Source organism: Gracilinanus agilis, chromosome 5 (genome assembly GCF_016433145.1).
Source record: "Gracilinanus agilis isolate LMUSP501 chromosome 5, AgileGrace, whole genome shotgun sequence".
NCBI classification, from domain to species: Eukaryota; Metazoa; Chordata; class Mammalia; order Didelphimorphia; family Didelphidae; genus Gracilinanus; species Gracilinanus agilis.
Genome location: NC_058134.1, coordinates 290,820,258 through 290,847,017, shown reverse-complemented (window position 1 = coordinate 290,847,017; position 26,760 = coordinate 290,820,258). Strand labels below are relative to the sequence as shown.

The window sequence follows — 26,760 nt, the reverse complement described above, 5'->3', positions numbered from 1 at the left end:
GTGGTGTAAAGACAAAAGGTATCAACCATACATTTAATTTTTTTTCCTGGTCATCAAAATACGAATACTCAAGTGGCATCGACACTCAGGTTGGCAATCTTTATTTTTTGTTTAAGATGAAAAAAATGTCTTAATTTAAAAAGAAAAAAATTTCATTTCAAAAAGATGAATGGGGCAAGGGACAACCACAAGGGGCCTAAGGGAACTCTTAGGAGTCTAAGGGCTTAAATGAAATATTCCTAGTCCATCTCTCCTTATCCTCTTACCTTCTTCTTAGTTTTACAAACATTTCTGTGTTCAGATTTACCCATCATTTTCTCCATGTGTAAGTGAAGACCTTTTTTGAGGCTTAAACCAGCACCTTTTTCACAGTTTTAAGAGAGAATCACTGTATCTGCTTAGGTACGTTGCAGAACTCCTTAGGTCATTGCTGCTAGAAGGGAGGAATAGTAGGAGAAATTGAAGTGGCCTGGAATGTTTGATAACTTCAAGAGGCCTCAGCTTCTCTTCCTATCCCAATCTGTTCACTTCTTTGATTTTTCCTGTTTCAGTCAAGAAGCATGCCCTTCATTCTTTTGAAGTGTTAAAAGTAAGTTATTTTCCCTCCCCACCTATGGCTATGAGCGACTTCCTTGGCTACCATAACAGGAAAGAGATATTGACCTATTCCTTAAGAGGGAGAAGGGGAAAGAAGGTGGTGAGAAAAGGGAAAAAGAGAGAGAGGGAGAGGGAGTGAACAACATTTAGGGCTCCTTCTTATATTGGCTGAGAACCACATTACACCAATCAGTTAGAAAAAGGAGCTCCAACCCTCTTGCTGCTGGACTAGTAGTTCTGGGTCATTTAAGAATTTAGTTTCCTTTCTGGATATTTAGTGATTCCAGCCAGTGTGCAACTAAGTTGGGTCTTCTTCACTTATTCTCTCAGTAGCTTTAAGTCAAGAGCTCATCCTTTGTTAATCAGCTCATAGAGAGGTGGGGATCAGGAGGGTTTAGTGGAAGTCAAGATCAAAGAACTGGAAGATATTTTGATTTAGGTGAGGTGAACTGACCTATGCTATCTTAGGATCTAGTTCAAAGGCATTGTGGTGGGGTGGAAAGAGCACCAGTGAGAAGACCTGGGTTCATGTCTTTGTTCCACCATAAAATAACTATGTAAGAGCAAATCCTTCAGTCTCTCTGAGTCTCACTTTCCCCATCTTCCAAATGGAGATAACTAAAAGGTTAAGGAAATTGCTTTGGAAACCAGGTGGCATTATATAAATGTATTATCATCCTACTAGATATTTACTCACATACTCCAGGTCAACACACAGTTCCTGTCAGGATGCTGGAAAGAGAACTAGGCTTGATGACTTCTAAAGTCTCTTCCAACTTTAAGACTCCCCATATGCACCAAAACAGTTCTAGCAGTTCTTTTTGTAGTAGCAAAAAAAAATTAATAATAGCTAGCATTTACATAGTGCTTTAAGGTTTACAAAGTGCTTTATCTCATTTTATCCTCATAGCAACCCTGGGAGACAGGTGATATTCCTATTTTATAGATGAGGTTACTCAGGTAGACAGAAGTGAAGTGACTTGCCCAGAGTCATACACTGAGGCCAGGTTTGAACTTAAATCGTCCTCATTCTGGTTCTAGCACTCTTTCTATTATACCACCTAATTGTCTTAAGCTAGAAACAAAATATATGTCCATTGATTGGGGAATGGCTAAACAAGCTATGGCACATGATTATAAAAGAATATTACTAGGTTGAGTACAGAAGCATATGGGAAGACTTACATGAACTGATGCAAAGTAAAGTTAGTAGAACCAGAAAGACAATATATAGTCACCACAACATAAATGGAAACAATGATAATAAAACAACTCAAACTGAATGCTGTGAAATTATCACGATCAAATTTGTTCTCAGAGAAATCAGAATATGCCTTTCCCACTTTGTAGAGGTTGGAGACTTTGAGTAGGCAACACTGCCTATTATGATGCATTGGTTAGTTTTGCTACACTTCTTTTTCTTTCTTTTGGAAATACTGAGATATGTAGATGATACAAAAATAAGATGTCAGCAATTTTTAAAAATGAATCCTTGACTGTAGAATTCTTTTCATCCCAAGTTTGATTTTTCTGACAGTTATCTGATCACAGGGTAATAGTTTTTGGGAAAGTGGGAGGTAAGAGAATGGAGAAGCTCATTTCAAATCAGTGAAGATTAAATGGATGTTACCAAGAGAAGCAACATAAACTAGAAAGGAACATTATGACTAAATTTCTAAGAGATATTTATCCACTTGTCTCAACTCTCCATTTTGTCTTCTAAGGAAAATCCCAAAGCTAGGTGAAGCTTTATATACTCTTCTGGAGAAGCCTGAACTCAGATACTGATTTCCCCACCCCACCCCTTTTTTAACACTTATATTCTGTCTTAGACTCAATACTAAGTATTGGTTCCAAGGCAGAAGAGGGGAAAAGACTAAGCATTTGGGGTTGACTGACTTGACAAGAGTCACACAGCTAAGAAGTATTTGAGGATAGAATTAGGACCTCCTGTCCCTAAGCTTGGCTCTCCATCCACTGAGCCACCTAACTGTCCCTGATTTCCATGGACTCTTATTCCACTTGGTGAATAAGAAGCATCTAAATTGATACAAAAAGGAAAAAAAATACTGTTTATTTCACACAACTACATCAAGTATTTTTCCTCCCCCACCTTACCCCAACAAAAATGATAGCCATTGGCCTCTATAGAGTCTGACCTTGCCACATTACAGATAGATAAGGACAGAATCCAAGAGAGAAATGAACTTGGCAAAGTACAATCTGAGGCAAGAGAGCATCTGCATGTCTATCTGCAACCCAAGAAACAATATGACTTCCTATACCTAGTCCCAGGTGGGTTTTTCTGGATGCATGTTAGTTTTGTATGTCACTCATGCTTATGACCAAGAAGTCATTGCTCCTTCAGAAAACTGTTTCTGGGACCACTATTCTGATCCTTTTTGAACTGGAATGTCATGTCTTTGTGCCTAGCACAGGGCTGCACAGGTGAGCTCCTTAAAAGTAAAGAATTAGGCTTTTTCCTTAAAGAGAAAGAAAAAAAAGAGAGAAAACTAATCATTCTCCTCCTCCTCCTCCCTCCCCATTTCTGTACTTAGCAGCCACTGGCAACAGATCCAAGTCCAGAGAAAGGCTTCCTCCTAGCTGCTCTTGGTGCCCAACAATGAAAAAGATTCAAGGAGACAATCAATGACCTGGAACTCCCACTGACAGAACTACCTCAAAGGGCAGTGAGGCATTCTATAATGATCAAATGAGATAAGCTAATAATTGATGACAAGTGCTTTGCAAATATTAAAGCACTATACAAGTATTAGCTACTATTTTCCCATTGGTCTATGGGGCTGTCTGTACATTTTTCCAGGGAGTCCTAATGGAGGATGTGAAGTCTTTTCCTGCTCCACCATTAGTGACATCACATTTCCCACTCCCCAAAGCCTCAGCTTAGACAGAAAAGCTCATCAAGCTGTTTCCCCTAGGTCACTGGAATTCAAGACAATTTGCAGATATCATTAAGCATCATCTCTACAAGTCCTAACAACCACTGAGAAAGTGTTTAAGATCTAACCTAATTCTGAGAGAGCAGATGTAGAATAAAATGGGACATAAATTGAAACCTTGCCTAGGCAAATCCCTGGATGCCTCTCTCTGTCCTCTTTGATGTTGGCTCCTTATCCTCTACAGCTTCGTTTGCCCTCCTCTGTATTTCTTCTTCTCTATAGATAATATGAAGGGGATCCTACTTTCCTCTCTGATTCTCCTTTCTCAGGGGATTTGGTCTGAATAAAGGAGAATAACCCTGAACATACCTCTCCTTGGATCCCTGGCCAGGCTGCTAAGTCATTAAGAAAGGCTGACAGTGCACTGGGCTGGAAGTCTCAGCTGGGAGTTAGAAATCAGACAGAAAATAGAGCACATGAGGAGAATCTGGAGCAGTAAGAGGATCTCAGGACTGCAATGTGTGCTGGAAGATCATGGCATGACCTGTGTTTGTCAAGCTTTCTCTCTCTCCATGTGGGCCAGGTTTGGGGTGAGCTAGGCAACTGGACAATCTCCTTTTGGGGAGGCAGGGGTCCATGCTAGTCATGGGAAGAGCAGGTGGGGATTTGAGAGCAGAGAAAGAGACGGAGAGAGAGACAGAGAGGGGCAGGCAAGCTGTGTAACAAGATCTGGTTTATCTAAGGAATCAAGTCCCATCTGACCCTTTGGAGTCACCCAGCTGAACCTACCGCAGAAGAGCTAAGGAAAACCAAATCCTCTTTTGGAGAATGGAGCAGGCCAGTGTTTTGGTTTGGTTTTTAAGCAAATCTGAAGTGATTCAGGGGCATAGCAGGGCCAATTTTCACAGACAGACTTGGGCTGGGCCTTTGGACAAAGGGAATCTGTTCTCCAGGTCCCTAGGGAAAGAAGTTAACTGAAAAAGTTAAAGTTCAACCTTCTGATGGGGACAGGAAGAGGGAAGAATGTTAGGAGATGTATTAGCTCCTGCTGTGTTCTGCTCATTTTCCTGAGACAGGCCCTGTTGTCTGAGTTTTGTTTGTTTTTTAATTTAATTTGTTCCTTTGGGGAGGCCCCAATGCCGTGCTAGATAAGGAGAAAGGCAGACAACATTCTTTTCCTCTTTTTTTCTCCACAATTTACATAGAGCTTGAGCGTGGGAGGTTTCCAGACCACAATCAGTCCAAGCATGATCTCTCCTTAGGTGTCAGGGGGTGGAAGGAATTAGGGAAAGGCCAGAGACTGACATTATATACAAGTCTGGAAGGTTGGTTGGTCCCTAAAATGACCCAGGGGGCCTCTGCTCCATGGAAGGCATGGGTAGCTAGGGGCCTAGCCATTGCTATTTTCTCCTCCCATTAGAGCCATGGAACAAAGGAATCTGCATTAGTGCAATTTGTTTCCAAAGGAACAAGGGGAGGGATGGGAAGGATAAGAGAGTGGGAGCAGACATGTGACAAAGAAGTTCAGAATTCAAGGACATGGCTCTGGGAACCCATCTCCTGAACAGCACCCCAACCTTCATTTATTTCTTTCTGCCCTACAGATCCTCAAAAAGGGACACGTCACCTGACAGGCTCATGAGGACAAATGGGGCTGTGCACAGCCCCCGAGGGACCTAAGGGAGAAGCAGGGTCTGGACAGGTGATGTCATAGAAAACAAAAGCATCACAGTCAGGGTCCCTCGGGACTCGCTCATCCCTCCTAGGGGTAGGCATTTGGGTTCCCAATTTGGATCCCCCCTTCAAACCACTTTTGCAAAGTGCTTTTCTGCAGAGATCATTAGCTCCTCTGGCTGGGCTCTTCCACCCAGAGCCTGGGACCCACAGAATTGGCCCCTTCCCTCTCCCTGACATGGGGCCCAGGTGAAGGGAGGAGCCAAACATGCAGCCCACTGCTGGGTACTGTAACCCAGGATGAATGCAGCTACACCAAGTGAAGGGCCGGCTGCAGTCAGGGGTGGCAGTTGAAGGCTGAAGTGCCAGGGGAAGAATCCAAAGTGCTAAAACGCAGGCCCTGGGGAGGGGAAGGGTCCTCTCCCCCAAGCCCCTAGGGAATCTGAAAGACATTCAGCTTGCTGGTGTTCTTAAGTGTCTGGCGTCGGTTGCAGAACCAGACCCTCACAACTTCTCGGTCATAGTTGAGCTCCTTAGCAATCTCTGTGATCTCCTGACCAGTGGGGAGAGGGTTCTTTTCGAAGTAGGCATTAAGGGCCTCAATGGCCTGCGGGGTGAAGGAGGTGCGTCGTTTCCGTTTCTTGGAGGGTTCTCCACCTACAAATTCCATCAGGTTTTGCTGGCCCTCCTGGTTTCGAAGTTCTGCCTCGTTTAGCCACTTCTCCAGCACAGGTTTCAGCTTTTGGGCACTCTTGGGGGTGATGTCTAACTTCTCAAACCTGTAGGTGCCCCAGCCCCAGGGAAGCAGAGATGGAAGGCTGAGGTAGTCTGGACCCATCCAAGAAAAAAAAACCCCAATCATAACCCTTCACTCCCAAAGGCACAGAGTCCTAGATTTAGAGCCAGAAAGAACCCTAGAGGCCATCAAATTCAACCCCCTTATTTTACAGATAAAGAAACTGAAGCCCAGTTTGAGTAAGCTCCCTAAAGATATAAAGAGTTGGGATTTGAATCCAGGTCCTCTCCCTTCAACTCAGGTACTCCTCCTGCCTGGGATAGGAAGAACTTTACCACCTAATATCTTCTATCTCATTCTCACCTGAGCCTGAACTTCTAGAATCATCAGACTAATTCTAACAAGGGTATATTGCCTTCCTTCAGTATTCAGACACAAGACATGGCTAAAACGAGTGAGGATGACTTTTAAACAAATGTACCAGAACTTATGCAAACATAGTTGCCTTCAAAAACAGTCACTTGGGTCCACTATAAATAGATTCACTCACAACCCTTTTAGAATTCTTTTCTTGGAACGCTTTGGAGTCAGTTTATGAAGGACATAAGAAAAGTCAGTCATATTGCTTTGTCATCACACTTTGCACAGGGATGTTCTATTCCACACCTCGGCACCTGGTCCTCCTCCCCAAGGACTCGTTTTCATTTGTCTTTGGATTCCCGGTACCAAGGCAGAGCCTTGAACACAGTTGGCACTTTTGAATGGAGGAGGAGATAGCAGCAAAGGTGGGTTAGGAGTTTTATGTGGGAGGGGCAGCTAGGTGGCACCGTGGATAGAGAACCAAGCCTAGAGAGTCCAGGGTTTAAATCTGGTCTCAGACACTTCCCAACTGTGTGACTCTGGGCAAGTCACTTAACCCTTTTTGCCTGGCCTTTGCCCTTCTGGCTCAGAGTTGTTACTAAGAGAGAAAATAAGGGTTTTTAAAAAAAGGCTATTGTGCAGGACCATGATCAAGGGATGAACCTAGGCCAGGGTTCTCAGCTTTGTGACTAAGTACCTACAATTTCTTCTTTCTCTGGGAGCTCCAAACTGAGAGGAAGGAGCATGACTCCCAGTCTTTGGAGAACTCAGGCTTGAGGACACGACTTGAGGGGAATCCTAGCAGGTCTCTAAAGATGCTGCCACTTTTCTTTATTTTGGAAAAGCCAGGAATAAGTTGTGTAGGGGAAAAGGCAGGATGCATGGACATCTATGAATACCGATACAGCCAGGGACTCCCATCAGCTCCCCTACCCTGCTAAAGACCCTACCTATAACTCACCGGCATATTGCTGACTGGCTATAGGCAGGTCCTTCCGTGGCAGTCAAAGCCTGGCCCACCTGAGTCTGGGTGAGGCCCAGGGAGAGCCGCCGGATCTTAAAGTTCTTAGCAAACTCCCGGATCTCTTCTAAGTTTATCCCATCTTCATCCAGACTTGGGGCTTGGGGCTCTAGGCCAGAGGAGGGAACCATAATTGGGTGGGGTGTGTAAAATGACAACTAGCACAGACAGCAGTATCAGCAGCAAGAGACCATGGTATTTGGCATCCTTAAGACACCAGCCACCCCAACTCTCTCCAGCCACAGGTTGGGAGGAGGGGGATCAATATCCAGCCAAGCTGACCCCCACAGAGCCAGGGAGGCATTTCTAGGAGCTTCTGCCCCTGACTGTGCACCCTCCCCGATTCTCCTTGCCCTCCTCTAAGCAGTTCACCCAGAACACCACATTCCTCAAAGACTGGGTGAAAGGTTCAATAGGGAAGGGCAAGCCAACTGGCCTCCACTATTATGCCCAGAATCTAGACCAACAGGAAAGGAAGATGGAAAGCCAATTCCAAGAATCTTCCCTCTACTCTACCCACTCTCTCCCCTCATTTAATCTCTGGATATTACCTACAGAAATGGCCAATGGGGGTCTTGAGGAGACCAGCCATTAGAGGGGAAATGAGTTCCTAAGGAAAATCTCTTCCTCTCCAATTCCTTTCCCAGCCCCACCTACAGCCAAGTATACTTACTAGATACCAGCTGGCTGACAGTAGGAGTCTCTGAACAGGTAATTGGGATAGGAGCAGAGGCAGAAGGCTTGGCTGCTGGGGCTGGGCTGCTGATGACCACAGCTGGTTGGGACGCAGCTGGTGTGGGCTGGATGGGCTGCACCTAAGGAGATAGCAAACTCACCTTCTGCCACCCAAATACCTGGCCTCAGGGGGATTGCAGTGATCTCCCCTGATCTCTGTGAACAGTGGGCATAAGTTGGAGGGCATGGGCAGCATGAAATCCCTGTTTCCTGAGGCCCCTTTTTCTGTACCAATATCAAAACAATGGTCCAACATAGCAGCCACAGGAAGTGAGAGGCTCCCAGACAGGCACATCATACATGCTTCTTTTTCTTTTTAATAAGTCAGGATTCTCCCAACTTTTGCTATAATTTATCAGTGAGCAAAAGGAATGCAGAATTGTGGAGATTTTCATATTTTTACTTGTGGACTTTGCATGTTTTATAAAAGAATTCTACAAATCCACATAGGTTTGACTAGAGATTAATGCGTCCATTTCTTATAACATGAATGACTTTCCTATGTGACATCCAGTAAGAAAATCACATTTTTTGTTCTGACATCCAAAATTAATGTGCCAAACCTTAATGTACAGTATAGTACCTGGCATACAGTTGGCACTTAATAAATGCAAATAGAATGAAACCTATTTCTAAAGCTTTGTAGGGAGTTCAGTTCACTTCAGGAAGAGCCCCAAGTTTCAGGTTAGTCCTCCCTCATTAATTCTGAAATAAACTAAACACTATGCTGGAAGTTCCAAAATAAAACTCCTTTCAGACGCTGGATGACCCAGAACATACTGCATGTCCTATCACCATTTCAGGCTCAGTCCAGTCTAGCCTGCACACAGGCTTGTGGACTCCAGAGGGACCACTGGCACTCAGGGGAACTAAAAGCCTCTTTCCTTGGACATTAGCCTATCCACCTTTCCAGAATCTTTCTGTGTCTCTGTAAGTGTCTCTTACTATCTTAATATTAAAAGTACTTAAATCTTACTTAAAAGTAAGCTCTTACTATCATCCCCAACACCATCCCCATTATCATTGATGATGACAACCACCAAAGTCTATGGGTCTTTCCAGCTTGAGTCTAAGTCTTTCCAGTCCTGAGGCACGTCACACAGAGCCTGTGTGGGACACGGGCCTCCTGGCCTCCTTCCCTCAGAGCACGGCTCCAACATGGTGAGTCCAAGACCCTGTCAGCTCATAAAATACGATCCTCCTTGGGGCTGTGTGCTGTTTGGCCATGGCCCAAGCCAATAACCGTGTTCAGTTATTTATTTCATCTTGTTTGCACATGGTTGTTTTCATGTTGTCTCTCCCATTACATAGATCCTTGAGGACAAGGACTATCTTGGTCTTTCTTTGTATCTTTTTTGCTTAGCATGGTGCCTGGCATATGGGAGGCACTTCATCCCTGCTTACTCACTGTTAAGTACCCTTTCTTGCCCTGCTGGCCCAGGCCGATCCCCAGAGAACATCCTTGTGACCTTACCTCACTCTTGGCAGGTGACTCTGAGGTACTGGGCTTCCGGACAGCTGCAGGGGGAAGAGGGCTGCTGGCCAGTGTAGCAATGACTTGCCCCTGGGCATTCAGTAGTAGCTGGGGGGTCACAGCTTGGACCTGTAGATTCTGTGCTGGAGCTGGGGCTGCTATGCTGGCTGAGTTCACCACCCATGGAAGAGTTCCAATGACCTGAAATGGGACAAGGAAGGTAGAGCTGGAACTAGAGACGGACATCAAATCTTACCATTCTCTACAACCCGAGATCTACACATGGACAGACAATAGGTTATGCCTTGTCAGAGCCTCATTTTCCTCATCTGTAAAATGCCTTGGTGTTCTTTCCCTTTCCATTCTATCCAAAGAATCTTGCTGGAACCTCTTTGCGTTTGACACCTAACTCCGATGCCACCTCCCATACCCCGTCCACGGCTCAACCTGTGGCTTGTCCACTTGCCTGCCCTTGTGCGTTGGTCAAGATCTGACTTGTGATCCCAGGCACACTGGGAATGGCATTGGCGATCACTGGGGTGGTGGTCAGTGAGCCCAGGATCTGGGTCTGTCCCCCAAGGGAGGCAGCACTGATCTGTGGTGGGGAGGAAATGGCTAATGTAAGAACCTTAATGATCATGACAGGAGAATAAAGACCTTAAGGAAAAGGGACTAGGGGAGAAGTTAGCAGGGCTATGGAGAAAGTCTTCCCTTTGTTGAGCTGGCCACAGGCTGGGGTCTGAGTGTTTTACCTCAGCTGGTTGACAGGAAGCAGGATGAAAAGGGCAGAGGGTAGCAACTAATGTCCTCTTGGCCTAATCCATCTCAAAACCCAAGCATGAGCCTCCTAGGCACTGGCTTGTATCTGACTCTTGCCTTTATCTTATCCTAGAGACGTCTCATGGGATATCAGTGATCCTGAAAAGTCCCATTCTCATAACCCAAGCTATGTGGCACCTGGAGAATTCACCCTGGCTTCTGGGCAGAGTTTGGTGGTCTCTAGGAGTCAGCAATCCTTCTAAGAGAGCCAGTTTCTAGCTGACCGCTGGGTATGCTTTGGACTGCCAAGGCTCAAAGTCCCTGCACTGGGGAAGGTAGGAAGGGATCTCCTTTTCTCCTTTGGGGGCAGCCTTTTGCCCAGGCCTCCAGATTCGACCAGACCCAGTTAGCAGTGGGTGTGGGAGGTAGCTTACGATTCCTGGATTAAATGCGAAGCCTGCAGGCTGGACTGTGATCTGCGTAGGAGTGTCTGCTGGCTTGGGGGCAGGGGTGGCAGCAGGCTGTGGCAGGATGGCAGGTGGGGTCTGCAGCAGTGGCTGGGGCTGGAACAGCGTCTGGGACTGGGCCGCAGAAGGCCGGGGCTGGACAGGCGGGGAAACCTGCAGGGGCGGTGCAGGTTGCACAGGAGCTGGTAGAGCAGTGTTCAGGACAGCAGCCGCTAAGGAGCAAGGCAGAGACAGGGGCGCTGAAATGTCTTGCTGCACTCCGGACTGGTTCCATTCCCACAGGCACTGGTACACACAGGGCAGCAGGCAGGCAGGAGGAAAGGGGACCAGAGGGGAATGGGAGACAAAGCCCAGTAGAGAGACAAAGGCATGAAAGGCGGCTGCCCTGCCTCTCTCTCCTTGGAGGCAAGGGGTCACATGCCAACATCTCTCACCCATCTGCCAGAACCACCCCCTCCCATCAGGCTGAGACACTTGTAGGTTTTAAAACCAGATCTTGACTCTTCTTCAGGTCCTTCTGAGGATGCTGGTCACCTGGTGACCTCTTAGAGTCTGATAAGGGATAAGGGAACAGTCACAGACAATTGTGGTTGTGGCCCAGAGGCCTCTTTGGCCCCTGTGAGATGCTGTAGCCCCATTCTTGTGATGTGCAGAGGCCTCCATGGCTGGATTTCTGGGCTGTATGCTCCAGTTTCTAGGATTGTCTTCCCAAGGATGGGCTTCTGGTTCTGAGCTCGGCATGGAGGATACACAGGAGGGGAAGATGAAGTGGGGCAGAGGGAGACTGGCCTCGGTGTTGTCCTGCGGTTGGTGTCATTACCTTGCAAACCAGCTAAGGGCGGTTTGAAAATCCCCCCCGTGGGAGAAGCAGCGGTCAGTCCTGGGAGGGCAGCCACGGTTGCTGTAGGAATTGTCCACACGGCCAGCCCCTGCTGACCAGTCACTTGACCTGCAATACTGATGGGGATAAGAAGAGGTTGAGTAACAGCTCCTGCTGGAACCATTACTCCTGTCAGAACTGTTGCTAAGTTTTCCTGAGTCAAGACCTGCAAAAGCAAACGAGATTTCAAAAAGAAAAGAGAAAAAAATCAACGTTGACAGCCAAGAGCACCAGGCCTGCCAGGCCTGGGGGAGTATAAACAATGCATTTGGGGAGCAAGGGGGAAGAGGAAAGGGAAGCATAAACAATGCATTTAGGGAACAGGGGGAAGAGGAAGGGGACCAGATGGGTAAAGGGAAGAACTAAGGCTTTCAAAGCCAACTGTACCCTAGATTTTTAGCTGAGGAAAGTGGGGCTTTGACCAACCAGAACCTTTCCCCTCCCCACTCCCAACCAGAAAGGAGGCACAGAAGGGACAGTGCTCTAATCTCAGACCCTGGCCAGGGATAGCTTCAAGATGTAGGGGCAAAGGCATGGCTCCAGGAAGGTCTGCTCATAGGAAAGGGCTAGACCAGTCTCCCCTCTTCTACAATGGTCAAGGATCTAGACCTCCCAAACTAATGTCATCTGGGCTTCTTGGCTTGGGGACTCTTCAAACTATCCTGAGGAACAACAGAGCAGTGTTTGAAAGGGTGCAAGATGGCCAAGGTCACGTAAAAATCTTTGAGAAGCTCTAGGGTAGTAGAGAATGCCTATATTGAGCTAGTTGGGCTCTGAGGATGTTCTTAGCCTGGGACCCACCAACTTAAAATTTTTTGTTAACAATTGTATTTTAATATAATTTCTTTGCTCTGTTATCCTGTGTATTTATTTTATTTTAGGCACTGAAACACATTCTTTTGAGAAGGGGTCCCTGGGCTTCATTAGACTAGCAAAGGGGTTCAAGACTCAATATCTGAAGAACCCCAGATTTAGGGCATCCTTGTAAGTGATCAAAAGTCTTAAAGGGACTTCAGCTCACTCAGAGTCAGATTCTGGCCATGTTTAGGCTACTTTCAGGATCTAAATGAAAGTGCTTTAATTATTTTGTTTGGGGTGCCAATGGGACCCCAAAAAAGCCTTTGCTTTTTCTCAGAGACTGACTCATGGGCAAAGAGAGATGAGGGAGGACTTGGTTCAACATATGGTTTTCAAATGGCAAATTCAGGCCCAGCCTCCCTTGTGTGTCCATGTCTAAGATGCAGAGATTGAGGTCCTGAGTACTATATTAGGGCAGACCATAGAACAGGACAGGGAAAAGTGTGTGATTACTATGTGTGTGTTGGAGAGGTGGGGATGGGGAGAGGGGGAGAGCTGTTCTCTGGGGCTACTCCCTCCCAAAACCCAAAGCCCATTCCAAGGCCAGGCTAGTAGAAGGGCCTCAATTCTAGTAACTATTTCCTCCCCCTCTCTGCCCAAAATAAAGATCCCCACGTGGTTCTTACCTGGGGAGCAGCTTGTACAGCCAGGGGTGTTAGGGTCTGTGGTGCTGGAGGCTGGGTAGGTGCTTGGTTAAAGGTGGTGGCAGTGGGCACAGGGTTGGGTGTGATCCCGGTCAGTGATTTCACTGTACATGGGAATAAGAGAGACAAGGGAACATGAGGGAATCAGAGTCAATGAAGAGAAACTCATCAGCTAGAAGTGCTGCTCCCCTCTCCCCCAACAACGGACTACATGACCCTACTACCCACTATTTCAATAGTTTCTCTTGAAATACAATTGAATATGAAGGGATACCTTTTTTATCCTAGCAAAGAAAATGGAAATTGCTAAAGAGCCCAACTTCCTACGGTAAAAATTAAAAGTTAAGGGCATCTTCCCCACCAACCTAAATAAAGTACAAACTTGGAGAGGGCTCTCTGTCTCTGTCTCTCTCCCTCTCTTTCACTCTTTTTGTCTGTCTCACACACACACACACACACACACACACACACACACACACACACACACANTTTTTGTCTGACACACACACACACACACACACACACACACACACACACACACACACAGTCTGTTGGCATCCATAGCTAGGGATCCTAGTATTCCAGAAATTCAGGAACACAGTCAGATCAACCCCCTTCCTGGGTTTGCAGGGCACAACAACCTATTTTACAATCTTATAATCTCTCTTTTGATGAACCACAAGAATACTAGGTGTAGTTTGATATTGCCACTTACAACTTTGCAAATATATTTATAAGAATTTGCATGTTCCCTTCAATGCACAGACTCCAAATTTTTAAAGTGAAAAAGGCTTCAGTCACTGTGTGATTAGCTGTGTGACCCTGGGCAAGTCATTTAACCTCCATTGTCTAGCCTTTACCACTTTTCTGCCTTAGAATCAATACTTAGTAAGACAAAAGGAAAGTAGTTTTTTTAAAATAATGTGAAAGAGAACAAATGTATGGATATAGTAGTTGGCAGAAAAAGACAAGTTGGAGGTCAATATTCTGGGTTTTTTTTAAAAAGTGAAATGAAAGGAGGGATGGGGATTTAAGAAGGGACAGCTGTTGGGGAGCTTCCCTAAGCTAAGATGACACGGTCACTGTTTAGCTTTGAGGCAGAGGGATCTAAAGATACAATCTGGTCACTTTTTGCCTAAGAAACTTTGTTCACCACTATCCACATCCAGAGAAAGAATACAGAAGAAAAACAACTGCTTGATCACATGGGTCGATGGGGATATGATTGGGGATGTAGACGCTAAACAATCACCGTAGTGCAAGTATCAATAATATGGAAATAGGTCTTGATCAATGACACATGTAAAACCCAGTAGAACTGTGTGTTGACTACGGGAGGGGAGAGAAAGAACATGAATCATGTAATCATGGAAAAATTTTCTTAATTGATCAACCAAAAAAAAAAAAAAAAGGAAACAAACAAATAAATAAATAATTGCTTGACCAAAAAAAAAAAAAAACAAAAAACTTTGTTCACAGGGCTGAAGGAAGAGAGAAAGACTGACTATGACACAGTCTGAAAGGTGACACTGGTTTTCCCTCTTCTGTGGACTGACAGACAAGCCTTTAGAGCTCTACTAGGATTGGAAAGGGTGGTGAATACCACTCTTTTCTTTCCTCTGGGGATGCTTTTTGGGCCAGGAAGCTTCACTGTCAGGGCTGGCCTGGTACTTTTCAGCCATTTCATGAACTCTCTCTGCCACCCAGGACACTGAACAATTGGAGCTTTGCTTTAGGCAAGGGTTCTTATCTACCTTCCCAGTCCACCCAGGGGTTTGAGAGTCACTATAGATGCAGAAGGATATCCAGCAAGTACAAATCTATAAGTAGGTGGCTGCCTGTGAAATATGATCTGGAAGTTCCCCTGCCCTCCCAAATTTCTTCCCTACCATCTCAATTCGACTAAAATTCCTTTAGCAGGGAACAAAGCCCTTCAAACGGTCTATCTATGATAATGAATGATAATTCAGACTTCTCTACTAGCACTAATGTAATCAATGACCCAGGACAATTCTGAGGAAGAATACTACCCACATCCAGAGGAAGAACTGTGGGAGTAGAAATACAGAAGAAACACATTTCCTTGATCACATGGTTCATTGAGGATATGAATGGGGATGTAGACTCTAAATGAGCACTCTATTGCAAATATCAATAATATAGAAATAGGTCTTGATCAATGACACATGTAAAACCCAGTTGATTTGCTTGTTGGCTATGAGAGGGGGGAGGGAGAAGGGGAGGGAAAGAATACAAATCATGTAATCATGGAAAAATACTCTAAATTAATTAATTAAATAAAGATGTTAAAATAATGAATAATAATTCAAAGAAAAATGCCCCTGAGAAAGGTAACAGATTGAATCAAATTCACAACAATGTTTAAAACAACATACTAGATCCCTTCCTTGGGGCAGGTTCAGATGGCAGGTAAAGGGGCACTGGGTACCTACAGTTTGGGAGCCACAGAAGGACAGAAGAGTGCAGAATGGAGAAGCTGGGAGATGCTGAGTACAAATTTCAGTTTTGCTGAGGGTCAGCCCAGAAGTCAGGCTCTGGAAGCAATGTCACAAGGGAAAGAGATTACCAAGGTATGGGGTGCCAATCAGATCCAGGGCAGTCTGGGGAGTCGTGGAAGGGGGATCTCATTCACTGATTCTCATTCCCAAATTCAGCAAGAAGAAGACAAAGGGAGGCAGAGGGGTATGGGGAGGAGCAAAGGGAAGACCATGAATATGTTTCCATATGCTTTTGCACATAGTTTTGTTTCTAGGCAAATGCTTAGTTAAAATGTTGCTGTTGCTTCTAGATCTGTCTTGTCTCACCTTTATTCATTCTCCTTTGCCTACTTGCAGATCTCCAGCACCAGAGGCAGTGATGGTGGTAGTGAAGGTAGGGCCTTCAATATGATGAATGCTTTTAATAAGAGATAAACCCCAAATAGGCATAGGGGAGAACATATGCACCATGGTTCTGGGGGTATCCTTTGTGGACTGGGAGGCAGTTCCCTGTGGAACTAGAGAGGATCCTGGCCTCTTCTAGAAGGAGCAGTGGGATTTAATTTGACTTTTAAGCATATGGTACTTGGGTGAGCAATGTCATGGATTTAATCCCATGGAGGTCATTTAGCTTTTTTTTTTTTTTTCTATTCCAAAGCCTCCTAACTTTGTTCCATGACACTTGTAAGCACCTACAATCTTGTAAAAGTGTGCCATTAGTCACAGAAGGAGCTAGGTGAGGTACTATGAATTTATCATCCCAAATTCAGGCTCATTGTCAGGGAGGGAAGGTGAGAATAATCATATTCTCAAAGGAGTCACCTAGACTGGGAAGGATCTTCAGACTCACTCAAGTTAAGACTGGGACTTCTCTCCCAGTGTTTTCCATCCTATTTTGCCCTCTAACCCCTCTACCAATCTCCATATTACAAATCAGATTACATTTTGGGGGGATGTGGGGAATAGATTTAATGGTGTTATCATGCTCTCTAAGTTGAGCTTGTTGATCTAGAATTCATTCAAACACAAAATATGAGATTTGTTTCTTTCATCTTATCCTAATGCACTGGGTTGAAAGGCAAATCATTTCCTGTGGGGAAGCTAAGAGATGCTGAGTACAAAGGAACAGGCTATGCAAAGTATCAGCACTTTGCTAAACAGAAAGAAGGCCAAGCTTTGGTCAGAAAATAGTGATACACAAATGGTCAGCAAGATTCTGATGTAAACTGGGACCCAGAAGTTAATATTTTATCCCAGGGGTAACTTGACATATGAGATGGGAGGGAAGAAAAGGAACAAGGGCAGGGAGAGATCTGCTTTGTACCAGTTGCCTCTGCAGAGGGGTCTGGATGTTCTGGCCCCGTTTCTTGGGTAGATTTCTCTGCCTCGATGGGGCCGCCACTCTGGGAGGTGTCAGCTGTCATACCCTCCAGGCCTTTGCCTTCATTTTCGGCTGGAAGCTGGGTATCCACTCCAACTTCCAGTACTCGGATTGTCTCATGACCAGACATCACAATGACCTGGAAGAAAAAGGTGGGGACAGTTGACAGGAATGACAGGAGTTGAGGCCTCTGGGTGCTAGCTCTATCTACAGTAGGGGCAGGAAGGAGAAAAGGAAATCACAACTTAAGAGGGAAAGCTTTATGCTCAAATGATTTGTGTGGGCAAGAAGCCCCAGCTGTAATTTCCCCAAGGTGTAATTCCAAAGAAGATATTGCCCCTTCATCCTATTAAATGGTAGGATAACCTTTAGCAAGCAGATCAAACAAATTCCTATATTGCCTAGCTATTAGGGTTAAATATTTGCTGGTACAGTAGAAGGAGCTGTCTTGGAAGAAAGTAAATTTCCAGGTCACTGGACATCTTTAAGAGAAAGATGAAGGATAACTTATCAGGGATTTTATTAGCAGTGACTGGGGGCAGCTCGGTGGCTTGGTGGATTGAAAGCTGTCTGGCCTCAGACACTTCCTAGCTGTGTGACCCTGGGCAAGTCACTTAACCCCCATCGCTAAGCCCTTACCACTCTTTTGTCTTAGGACAAAGAATCAGTATTGCTTCTAAGAAAAAAGGTAAGGGTTTAAAAAAAAAAAAAGAGTGACTCATGCTTAAGAATTTGGATTTATTAACCTATGTGGTCTCTTTCAACTCTGAGAGCATCATTTTCCACAATTATACAATTTCTTTTTGCTCCCTCTCTCAGATTTAAAAATTGTAAGAAGTTCAGGGTCCCTCAAAGGCATATTGAGAAATGTCCCATTTCTAATATTGTATGAATAACTCTAGATATGGGCAGGCCCCTAGCAGAGCACTCACTGGATATGGTAGGGAATCACCCTAGTTCCCAATAAGAAATTCCTCTAAGGACATAGGATTGTTTTTTGCCAACAAATGAATGAAGGAAAAAGCACTTGGGTCTTTCCTTTGTGCCATTGGGAAGAGGTTTCAAGGTATTCCCAGGCCCTGAACCTGGTGCCTTGTACCAACTACATAGTAAGCATTTGGAATGCATCAAGAATAAAAATAAGACAATCCCCATTCACAAAGAGTTAACTTCCAATCAAAAGAAAGGAGAGTTCAGCTGAAGAGCAGTCAGAAAGGCCTCAGGTATTCCTTAGAGTGCAGCAACCATGATAAGACTTAGGGATCCTTGGCAGGTATTGGTAGGACAGACAGCAATATCTGGAAGTCAGGAGGGTTGGGAAAACCTGGTGGTCCTACTGGAAGGTTTATTGCTGCTTGACCAAGCAGTGTGAATAGCTATGTCCATCCTGTAGCTGGGAATGAGGAGTTGAGAGACCTATAAAACTTATTTTAGATTTTTTTTTAAACAGATCTGGGATGAAGGAATGGGGCCAGAATTTCCTTGCCGTTTATATCCCTGAAACATACTTTCTAAATTGCCCCTGAAGTCTTATCTTTTAGGGTAGCTCAGAGAGCACTCCATCATTTCATAGAATCTTATAATTGTAGAGTTGGAAAAGACTTTAAAGGCCAACCAGTCCAACTCATACCTAAGAAGAATTCATTTCCCATAAGGGATACCCGATAAGGTTTGTCTTTATGGAAAATAAACCTGCTGCCTCTCAAGGCAACCCATTTGCTCCTGGGACAGCTCCAATTGTTAGGAAACATTTTTTCCTTGACAGTAGATCTAAATTTTCATCCCTATCACTTTTTTCTGGCATTGATCTCTGGGGCCAAACAGGGCACATCTAAAAGGACAGACAGCCCTTAAAATACTTAAAGGCTGCTTTCATATTCCCCCTTGAGTCTTCTCTTTTCCTTCATATCATATGGGATCAGAGCATTTCCACAATGTTGTTGCCCTCCTTTGGACGTTCTCCACCTTATCAATGTTCTGAAATCATGTGCCCAAAACTCAGCACAATACCCTGGATGACCTAACAAGAACCCCATGGAACTTTAACCTCTTTATTCCCAGAAGCATGGCCTCTCCTAATATAGCCCAAGTGGCATTAGATTTTTTAGGCTACTCTATCACATGACTGCCTCATAAATCACACAACTATTTGGACTGGATCCAGTACAAATTTATTTTACACAACCTCAACTGAGCCACCATTGCTAAGCAATCCTTCTATGCCACCTTATCAGTTTACTGTCCCATCCTCTACAAGAGCTCTTGCAAACCTTTTCTTCTCTCCCTCAACCTCCTATGGATCTCCCTCCTCCTAGTTTCTCATCCAAGAACTTTGATTCATATTTTATAGAAAAAATTGAGGCTCTTCCCTGTGAACTCATTTTCTCCTCTTCTTCAACTCCTATCACTCAGGTGACTTCTGCCTCTCTCTGTGTTTTGTCCTTTGTACCAAAATTCCTTGTAAAGGCTGTTTACAGCAGATGCCTCCACTTTTCTCTCTTCTCACTCTCTTCTTGTTGTCTGGATTTTTTCTGTGTAAAAGTTATCGAGTGTTAATGCTTTTCTCTTGTTCTTTCTCTTGGTTAGTTCTTGGGCATTGCTTGCCATTATTATACTGGTTTTCCCTTCTCAGTCAGAAGTCTGGGTGAGGTGGGCAAGCTCTCTGGGTATAGAGCTGTGGAGCAGTTTTTGCCAGAGGCTACTTCATGAGTCACAGTGCAGTGCCGCCCCTCTCAGCTTTAATCTCATGCCCAAAGTCTGCACTCTTTAGGCTCCTGGGGTCTCAAGTCTAACTGTTTTTAGGGTCCCAGTCAGCTGCCAAGACCCCAGAGATTGCTCCACGCTTGCCCCTCTGCCCGAGGCTCCTTGACGAGTCTCAGCACACTGCTTCCACTGTCTGTCACCCCTCCGCTCTAGGTCCGCTCCCAAGGTCCATGCTCAAAGCCTGCGTTATTTAGTCTCTTGGGGTCTTATGTCTTGCTGCTCTCAGGAGAAAGCCCCTGGTGGTCCCAGTTAGGTGCCAAGAACTTAGTGAATGCCCCACACTTGCTCTAACTCTTGGCACTATAGGTGGGGTGGAGGTAGGGGGTTGATAAGCTCGCGTTTTAGTGGGAGCTATTTCACCCCCTTCTAGCGTGGAAACGCCCAAATCCCATGTACCTTCAATGTTGTGCCCTATTGTGGGGTCCCTTCATTCATCTGGATTTGGTTTTTGTGTCCTTTTGAGGTATCATGTATGGGTCAGTTAAGAGAGTTAAGTGCCCTGCTTCTACTCTGCGGCCATATTAACCGGGAAGTCTTCTCACTCTCTTCTTAACCCTTACAATACAGCTTTCCACTGAAAATGCTCTCTCCAAAATTATCTTAGTTGCCAAATCTACTGGCCTTGACCTCTCTGCTCACCTGCAATCTGGCATCTCCAACAGGAAACATGTCCAACATAGAACTCTTTATCTCTCCCCCTAAGCCCTCCTCACCTTTTCCTATCTTCCCATTATAGTAGAGGGCAACACCATCAGCCCAGGCCCTCGGGTTCACAGCCCAGCAGTCACCCCACTCCCCACCCTTGCCATATCTAATTGGTTGCCAAGACATGTAAGGTCTTACCTTTGCAACATCTCTTAAATATGTTTCCTTCTCTCCTCTGATATTGCCCCCCACTTGCTTAGAATATGATAAAAGTCTGCTGATAGGTCTGCCTGTCTTTTCTCTTTCCGCTCCATTAAGTCCTCCATTTGGCTACCAAAATGATTTCCCTAAAACAGAAGTCTGATCACATCACACCACCACTCAACAAACTCTAATGGCTCCATATCACCTCCAGGATCAAATACAAAACGTTCTGTTTGGTATTCAAAGCCCTTTCTACCCTAGCCCTTTTCTACCTTTCCAGTCTTCTTACATCTTATTCCCTGCCAGGGACTCTTCAATCCAGTGACACTGGCCTGGCTCTTCTGTGAACAAGGCACACTATCTCTCTGCTCTCCCTTTTTGACTCCATTCACTGATTTCTCTGGCTCCTTCATGTCCCAACCAAAATTCCATGTTTGACAAAATGCTTTCCTTCTTATCCGAGTGCTCTTCCTACATTAACTATTTTCTATATATCTTGTTCATAACTAACTTGCATGTATTTGTTTGCATTTCGTGAACCCATTTGATTGTGAGCTCCTTGAGCCCAGGGGCTTTTTCTTGCACTATGCCTGGCACATAGCAGGCACTTAATAAATGCTCATTGATGGAGTGACTCATTGGTTGAGGCCAGCAAATCTATATCTCCTTGCCATGTTATTACCTGGGGGAGCTCTCAGACTCCAGGGAATCCTATGCTCATGGAATGGTCACAAAGCTCCTAGAGTCTATGACAGTCTTGAATCTCTCTATCCCAGCACTCAGCACAGAGCCTGAGAGTTCTATCCCTTCTCTCTCCAACGCTACACACATTGAAAAATTATTCAAACTGAGTCAATGAAGACCTAGAAGAGATACTTGAACATTTGGAAAGCTTTTGGTGAGCTCTTCCTGCCCTGCATATCATTCTTCTTTGAGGCCATCCTAATCAAACATTTAGCCACAATGTCTTCTTTTCATGATGTAGGGACTTTAAAGCTGGTTCTACTAAATGCTACGATGATGCAAGATCTCAGAGAAATGGGGACTAAGAGGAATGATTTCTATCTCAAAAAGCGGACTCTCCACACAACTAAGGATTCCTGCCCAGTTCCTAAGGTCACATTTTAAATCCTCAAGCCCGATCCTTCCCTGGAGGACCTCTGAAGGGTTAGGGTTTACACAGCTAGAAACTACTTAGGATAACCAGGTGAAAAAAGTCTAATTCAGCTCAGGAACAAAGATCAATGCTCTCCACTGAGGCTTCTGGACTTTGAGCTAAGCCTCCATGAGAACTGGGTGCCAGATGGCCAGGATAGCTCTGAACCTTCTTTCCAATCCTCCTCACATCTGAGAGGCAAGGTAGTCTAATGACACAAGCACAAGGATGTCCCAAAAGTCTTAGTGAAGTTTTAAGCTATTAAAATTATTAAAGCTTCCAACTAGACTAAGATTTTTGAGATACTCTTTATTTACAAGTTAGTTATATGACCAGAAGCAAGTCTCTTAATTTTTTTCAGTCCAAGTTTCTTCTTTAAAATGGGGCCAAAAATATGTATGCAGGGTTGTTGTGCAGAAAGAATTGCATAAACTATAGAAATGAGTAAGTGATTCTTTTATTTCTGTCTTTGTATGCCTCCCTCCTTCCCCTGGAAGAGAGGTGGCCCAAGGTAGTGGAAAGAGTAGATTTCTCATCTGACATCCTTAAATGCCAAACCTTGATTTCCTCATTGATAAAGTGAAGAAATAAATTTGCTGCTTATCTCATAGGGCTATTGTGAAAAAAGTCCTTCATGAACATGGAAAGGCTAACAAAATTGTGAGCTATGATGATTCTCACCTGTTCGTTGACAGTCAGAGACGTGTCAGGCCCTGCTCCAGGATCCATGGTCACTCTGAGAGGGTATGGTGGTGGGGCAAGCTCACTAAGCAGAGCATCCTGCAAGGGATGGTAGAAAGAGCAAAGGGTGATGGATTGCAGTCATGAGATACAGTCCATAAAATAGGAAAGGGCAAATGGATGGGGAACTGGGCCAATGGACTGGATGAGAAAGACAGAGAATCTGGAATTCTTTCAGTGTACGTGGGGGTGAAGGTCTAAAGAAATTTGAAGGCATCAGCACTAGAGAGAGGAAAGCTGGACAGTCGTCTAGCTCCTCATGGACCAAATCTCACTGTAGATTTTATTATTTAATGTAAAAAACAGTGAATTTCCAGATCATAAAGCACATGCACATTCATCCATATGGATAAAACATTCCTAAAGCCAAAGAGAAACATGTAGAATCTGCTGGGTTTTTCATTTTAAAATTTATGCCATGAACCTACTTCATTGGGGTGGAGAACCATAAGTCAACTACAAATATAAGCATGAGGCACAAAGGGAGAACTCATACACACAGGTACACACACAAAAAGCAGGCAGGAAAGCATCTGTCCTTGCCACTTCTCTGACTCTTCTCCAAACTGCTCAGTCATTATTTTTAGACAATGTGACTTAGTCTCCTCCTTGGGGAGCCAGAGTCCAAGGCTAAGACTGTTTCCTTGGGTCAGAGTCGACCAGTCCTAAAGGAAGCCCACTTAGGGAATGTAAGGAATCAAGCACCTGCCAAATATTATCCTCAAGCAGCAAAATCTCATCTCAGAGGCCATAAAAGCAAGAAATCCCCGAGGTCTTATGAATAGGATGAATGTACCCTTCAATCAAAGGTTTGAGACCAATTCTGTTGGTCAAGATCATGGGAGGACTTGAGGTCCCATCATAAGGAGAGATCCTGAACACTTTCAGGCTGATGCTAGGGAATCAATTGATTACATAGAAGCTGTGTTGGCAATTGGGATAAACTGAGTCACGGCTTACCTAAGGTACAACTTCCAGGAGAAGAAGACCTGAGCAACTAAAAGCATCATATTCTCACATGGTGTTTAAAGATTGCTGAGTTCCTGTCAATGAGGCAGCATCCTTTAAATTTTGTTGCCCAGTCACATAACTTAGTTCAGCTCTGTGAGTAACTCCCATTCCCAAATGAGGGAGACCTATGGTGGCTGTGACATTACTGGAAATTTTTATTCCTAGGTTGGCTTTGTATCTGCAATTCAAACAAAAATGTCTCTCAAAGAGAGAAACCGCGTAAACAAACCTGGGTACAAGGATGGTTACTGACCATCCTATAGCATCTGACAATTGTATGAAGGGTGGACGGTAGGTCAGCAGAAGTTGAAGACAAGGAAGATAGTTAGAAGGTTATTTTAATAGGTGGATAGTATGCATAACCCAGTGGAATTGCTTGTCAACACTAGGAGCAGGGAGGGATGAGGGGAGGGAGAATACAGAAATCCATCATGGAAGTGGGAATAGAAAGGAAACAGAAGAAGTGAGAGATGCTTTGCAGACAAGAGCAGCTTGATGACTAAATTTGGGAGGGAAAGGCAAGGGAAAGGCCAAAAGCAATGTCATGGATAAAAGAGTAGGTTTTGGAGAGAAGAAAGGAAGTTCTATTTTGAATACGTTGAACTTGATGCAGTGGTGGAATCTATTCAGGAAGAGATTTCCTATAGGCAGTGGAAACAAAGTTTGAACACAGTGTTGAAAATATCAACAGATCCATTGTCAATGAAATCTCTAAGACTAAGACTGGGAATCCCTATACCCTGGTAACAAGCTCTTCACCAGCATCTTAAGAATTTTCAAAAAGGCTTTCTTGGGAGCCAAAGGAGCTTCTGCTCTACATTTTAAAAAACATTCCAGTTCAATGGCTAAATCCTCATGGCAAAGACCAATGTAAGATAAACCCAGCCAAACCCCAGTGAGATGGTTTCCTTTTCTATCCATGCAAAAATCAGGAATGATGCTGGGACCTAAGAAGGAGAATAGAAAGAAAACCAGAGTTTCAAGTTTTTGGTTATTTCCAAAAGCCTCAAGTTTACCTTGAGCCCCAGAGTGCCTCAGCCTCAGGCTCCCTGAATATAAAATGGAGATAAGAACCGGAAGGATCAGGCAGAACTTACATGAATCTCAGTTGCAAAGACTAGAGAAGATAAAGTGGAGGGATGATAGGTCAGACAGGAAAACTGACATCCAGCTTTCCTTTTTTCTATCCTAACATTCACCACCCAAAACAATGCTAGGCAAACAATACTGACCAAGCTATAATAAAAAGACATATATTTGTTCCTGTTTCTCCTCATCCCTGCTCTGTTCCATCATGAGCCTTGTCAAAAGAAAGAAGAGAAGTCCACAGAAGCATTCGATTCCTTACTACATATCTGGATGCTTTAAGCTTATTCGGGATTATATTCCTGGAAGCTACTTTCAACTCTTAGCTTTTCTTTCTATGTTTGGTGTTCTGTTACCTCTCTTCAGGGTTGGTGCCACTTGAAAATGTTTTCCAGGGAATGAGCAATGAGCTGCTAAAAAAAAAAAAAAAAATTGCCCAAGTTCATAAAACCTTGACTCCACCACTCACTTAACTAGTTCCCAAGATATTCCACCTAGGCTGTAGTCAGTGTCCACACTAACCGTACTGTCTTAAGAGAGAGGATAACTCCAATCCCATAAAATCGTTCATGGCTGTCTCTTGTCTTCTCCTTGGCAGGTTCCCAAACTGCATACAACTTTTCAGTCTGTGCCCACTGCTGCTTCACTCACTGAAGTGAATGGCAAACCATTCATTACCTTCACCTCTTCATCTTCAACCCTCCCGTGCATGGTCAGAGGCTGCATAGGGGCTTGGCAAGGAAAGTTTTAATGATAAGGACTCCGGCAAGGGTCTCCCAGTGAGAAATCTAAGCATCTCTCAGAGGTACTTTGCTGTATTGGTCAAAGTTACACAGGGAAAAGGCAGGGAATTTATTAAATATCAAAGCAGGAAGAATAAGAATATAGGACCCTGAGTCTGAAAGAAATCAAGCTTTGGCTCAGGATTTCCTTCAAACTAGAATTTCTGGCATCGTTGGTCCCTTGACCTTTCAAGTTTACTTGAACAAAGCCTTGCTGGGACATAGACTAATTCTAGAAAGGCAGAAGGCTTTAATTTATTTTTTTCCGACCTTCCTGACATGTTTAGGGGCGGCAATATGTTTTTGGAACAGCAGCTAGGGCTAATTTCCTCCATGAAGGCGTCTTTGTTTTCTGCTACCCAGGTAAGACCCCTGACCCAGTCCGGACTCAAAGCCTGGCAGCTGCAGCTGGGGTGCGCCACTTTGTGTTAAATCCTGTTTGTTGCGGTTCTGAAGTGGGGAGGGGGCCGAGGGAGATGGCTCCCTCGGGACTCCATTCTCTTCGATGGTGGGGTACATCAGCCTGATTATTATGATTATTTATTAATAATCATTATCGTGATTAAATATTTATTAAATACTCATGCCCTAATCAGCTCCAGTGACCCTCCCACTCCCCACCCTTCCAGGTACTCCCAAGGGTCCCACCCCAACATTCCCCCACCCCCGGCTTTGCGTTTTCTATCTGCTCATCCCACGAAGCCAGGAGGGAAACTGAGGCTTATCCCACGGCGGAAGGGGGAGGGGGTGAGATTGACTCTAGCCTTCGAACCCAGGCGTCCAGGTTTCCCCGTAGGCTCACAAGTTGTCCTCACAAGGTGAGGGGGGGGCGCGATAATTCACTGCTGTTTCTACCTCAGCTGGGTTGGGGGGGGCGGGGAAGGTGGGGGACACAGCCCAGATCTCTCCGCGGGGCGCTCTGCCACTCGCGCCTGGGGTGGCCAGTGGGCTGCAGCGGGCAGGCCCCCAGGGCTCAGGGCCCCCCAAATCGGCGGGGAGCAGTGCGCGGTCCCCGCTCCCGCCGCGCTTGGTCCCTGAGCTCCTCGCCGCCCCGGCCCTAGCCTTTTTCTCTTGCTCTGTCTCTCTCCTCTCTTTATCATAAATATATAAATTATGCTAATTACGGGCATTGCATATTAACCAAACCCGAAACCTCCCCTGCCCAGCCCCCCTCCCCCCCTCTGCAAACCCCTCCCCGCCTCGGACCCCGCTACTCACCGGAGCCCGAGCCGCTGCCGCCTCGCCCCTGATGCTCGGCAGCCCCCGATTAGGGATTCATCTCACAGCCCGGGCCTGGGGGCCCGGGGGCCCGGGGGCCGGGGCCGCCAGCCGCCTGCAGACAAAGGAGCCAGCGCGGCCGGGCTCGCTTGGGCTCGGCTCGGCCGCGG

At 45.1% G+C, this 26,760-nt stretch overlaps 2 protein-coding genes across 2 annotated transcripts in view; both read right to left on the bottom strand.

Annotated features, from left to right (window-relative positions):
- The window catches only part of TFCP2 (transcription factor CP2), a 121,916-nt gene extending 116,643 nt beyond the window's left edge, over positions 1 to 5,273 (bottom strand). The window contains exon 1 of the mRNA XM_044679253.1: positions 5,125 to 5,273. Coding sequence (XP_044535188.1) covers positions 5,125 to 5,273 — 149 coding nt within the window. The remainder of the gene's footprint in view (positions 1 to 5,124) is intronic.
- Positions 5,274 to 5,526: 253 nt separating this feature from the next.
- On the bottom strand, positions 5,527 to 26,754 carry POU6F1 (POU class 6 homeobox 1). Its single transcript, XM_044677522.1, has 11 exons — positions 26,591 to 26,754; positions 22,434 to 22,532; positions 16,928 to 17,123; positions 13,088 to 13,209; positions 11,544 to 11,769; positions 10,691 to 10,935; positions 9,964 to 10,092; positions 9,498 to 9,698; positions 7,962 to 8,103; positions 7,229 to 7,397; positions 5,527 to 5,950 (listed from the first exon to the last, which is right to left on the bottom strand). Exons 2-11 carry the CDS (start codon positions 22,479 to 22,481, stop codon positions 5,605 to 5,607), a joined length of 1,824 nt encoding a protein of 607 aa, XP_044533457.1. The 5' UTR covers positions 22,482 to 22,532; positions 26,591 to 26,754; the 3' UTR covers positions 5,527 to 5,604.
- Positions 26,755 to 26,760: the final 6 nt, after the last annotated feature.

Bases quoted from the DNA above. Each gene is read 5' to 3' on its own strand.
- POU6F1 (XM_044677522.1), bottom strand. From the start codon at position 22,481: ATGGATCCTGGAGCAGGGCCTGACACGTCTCTGACTGTCAACGAACAG. The intron at 9,699-9,963 runs GCAAGTGGACAA...GTCCCATTTCAG, and splicing joins TGACCAACGCACAAGGGCAG to GTCATTGGAACTCTTCCATG. The intron at 7,398-7,961 runs GTAAGTATACTT...CCTCTGGCCTAG, and splicing joins TGTCAGCCAGCTGGTATCTA to AGCCCCAAGCCCCAAGTCTG.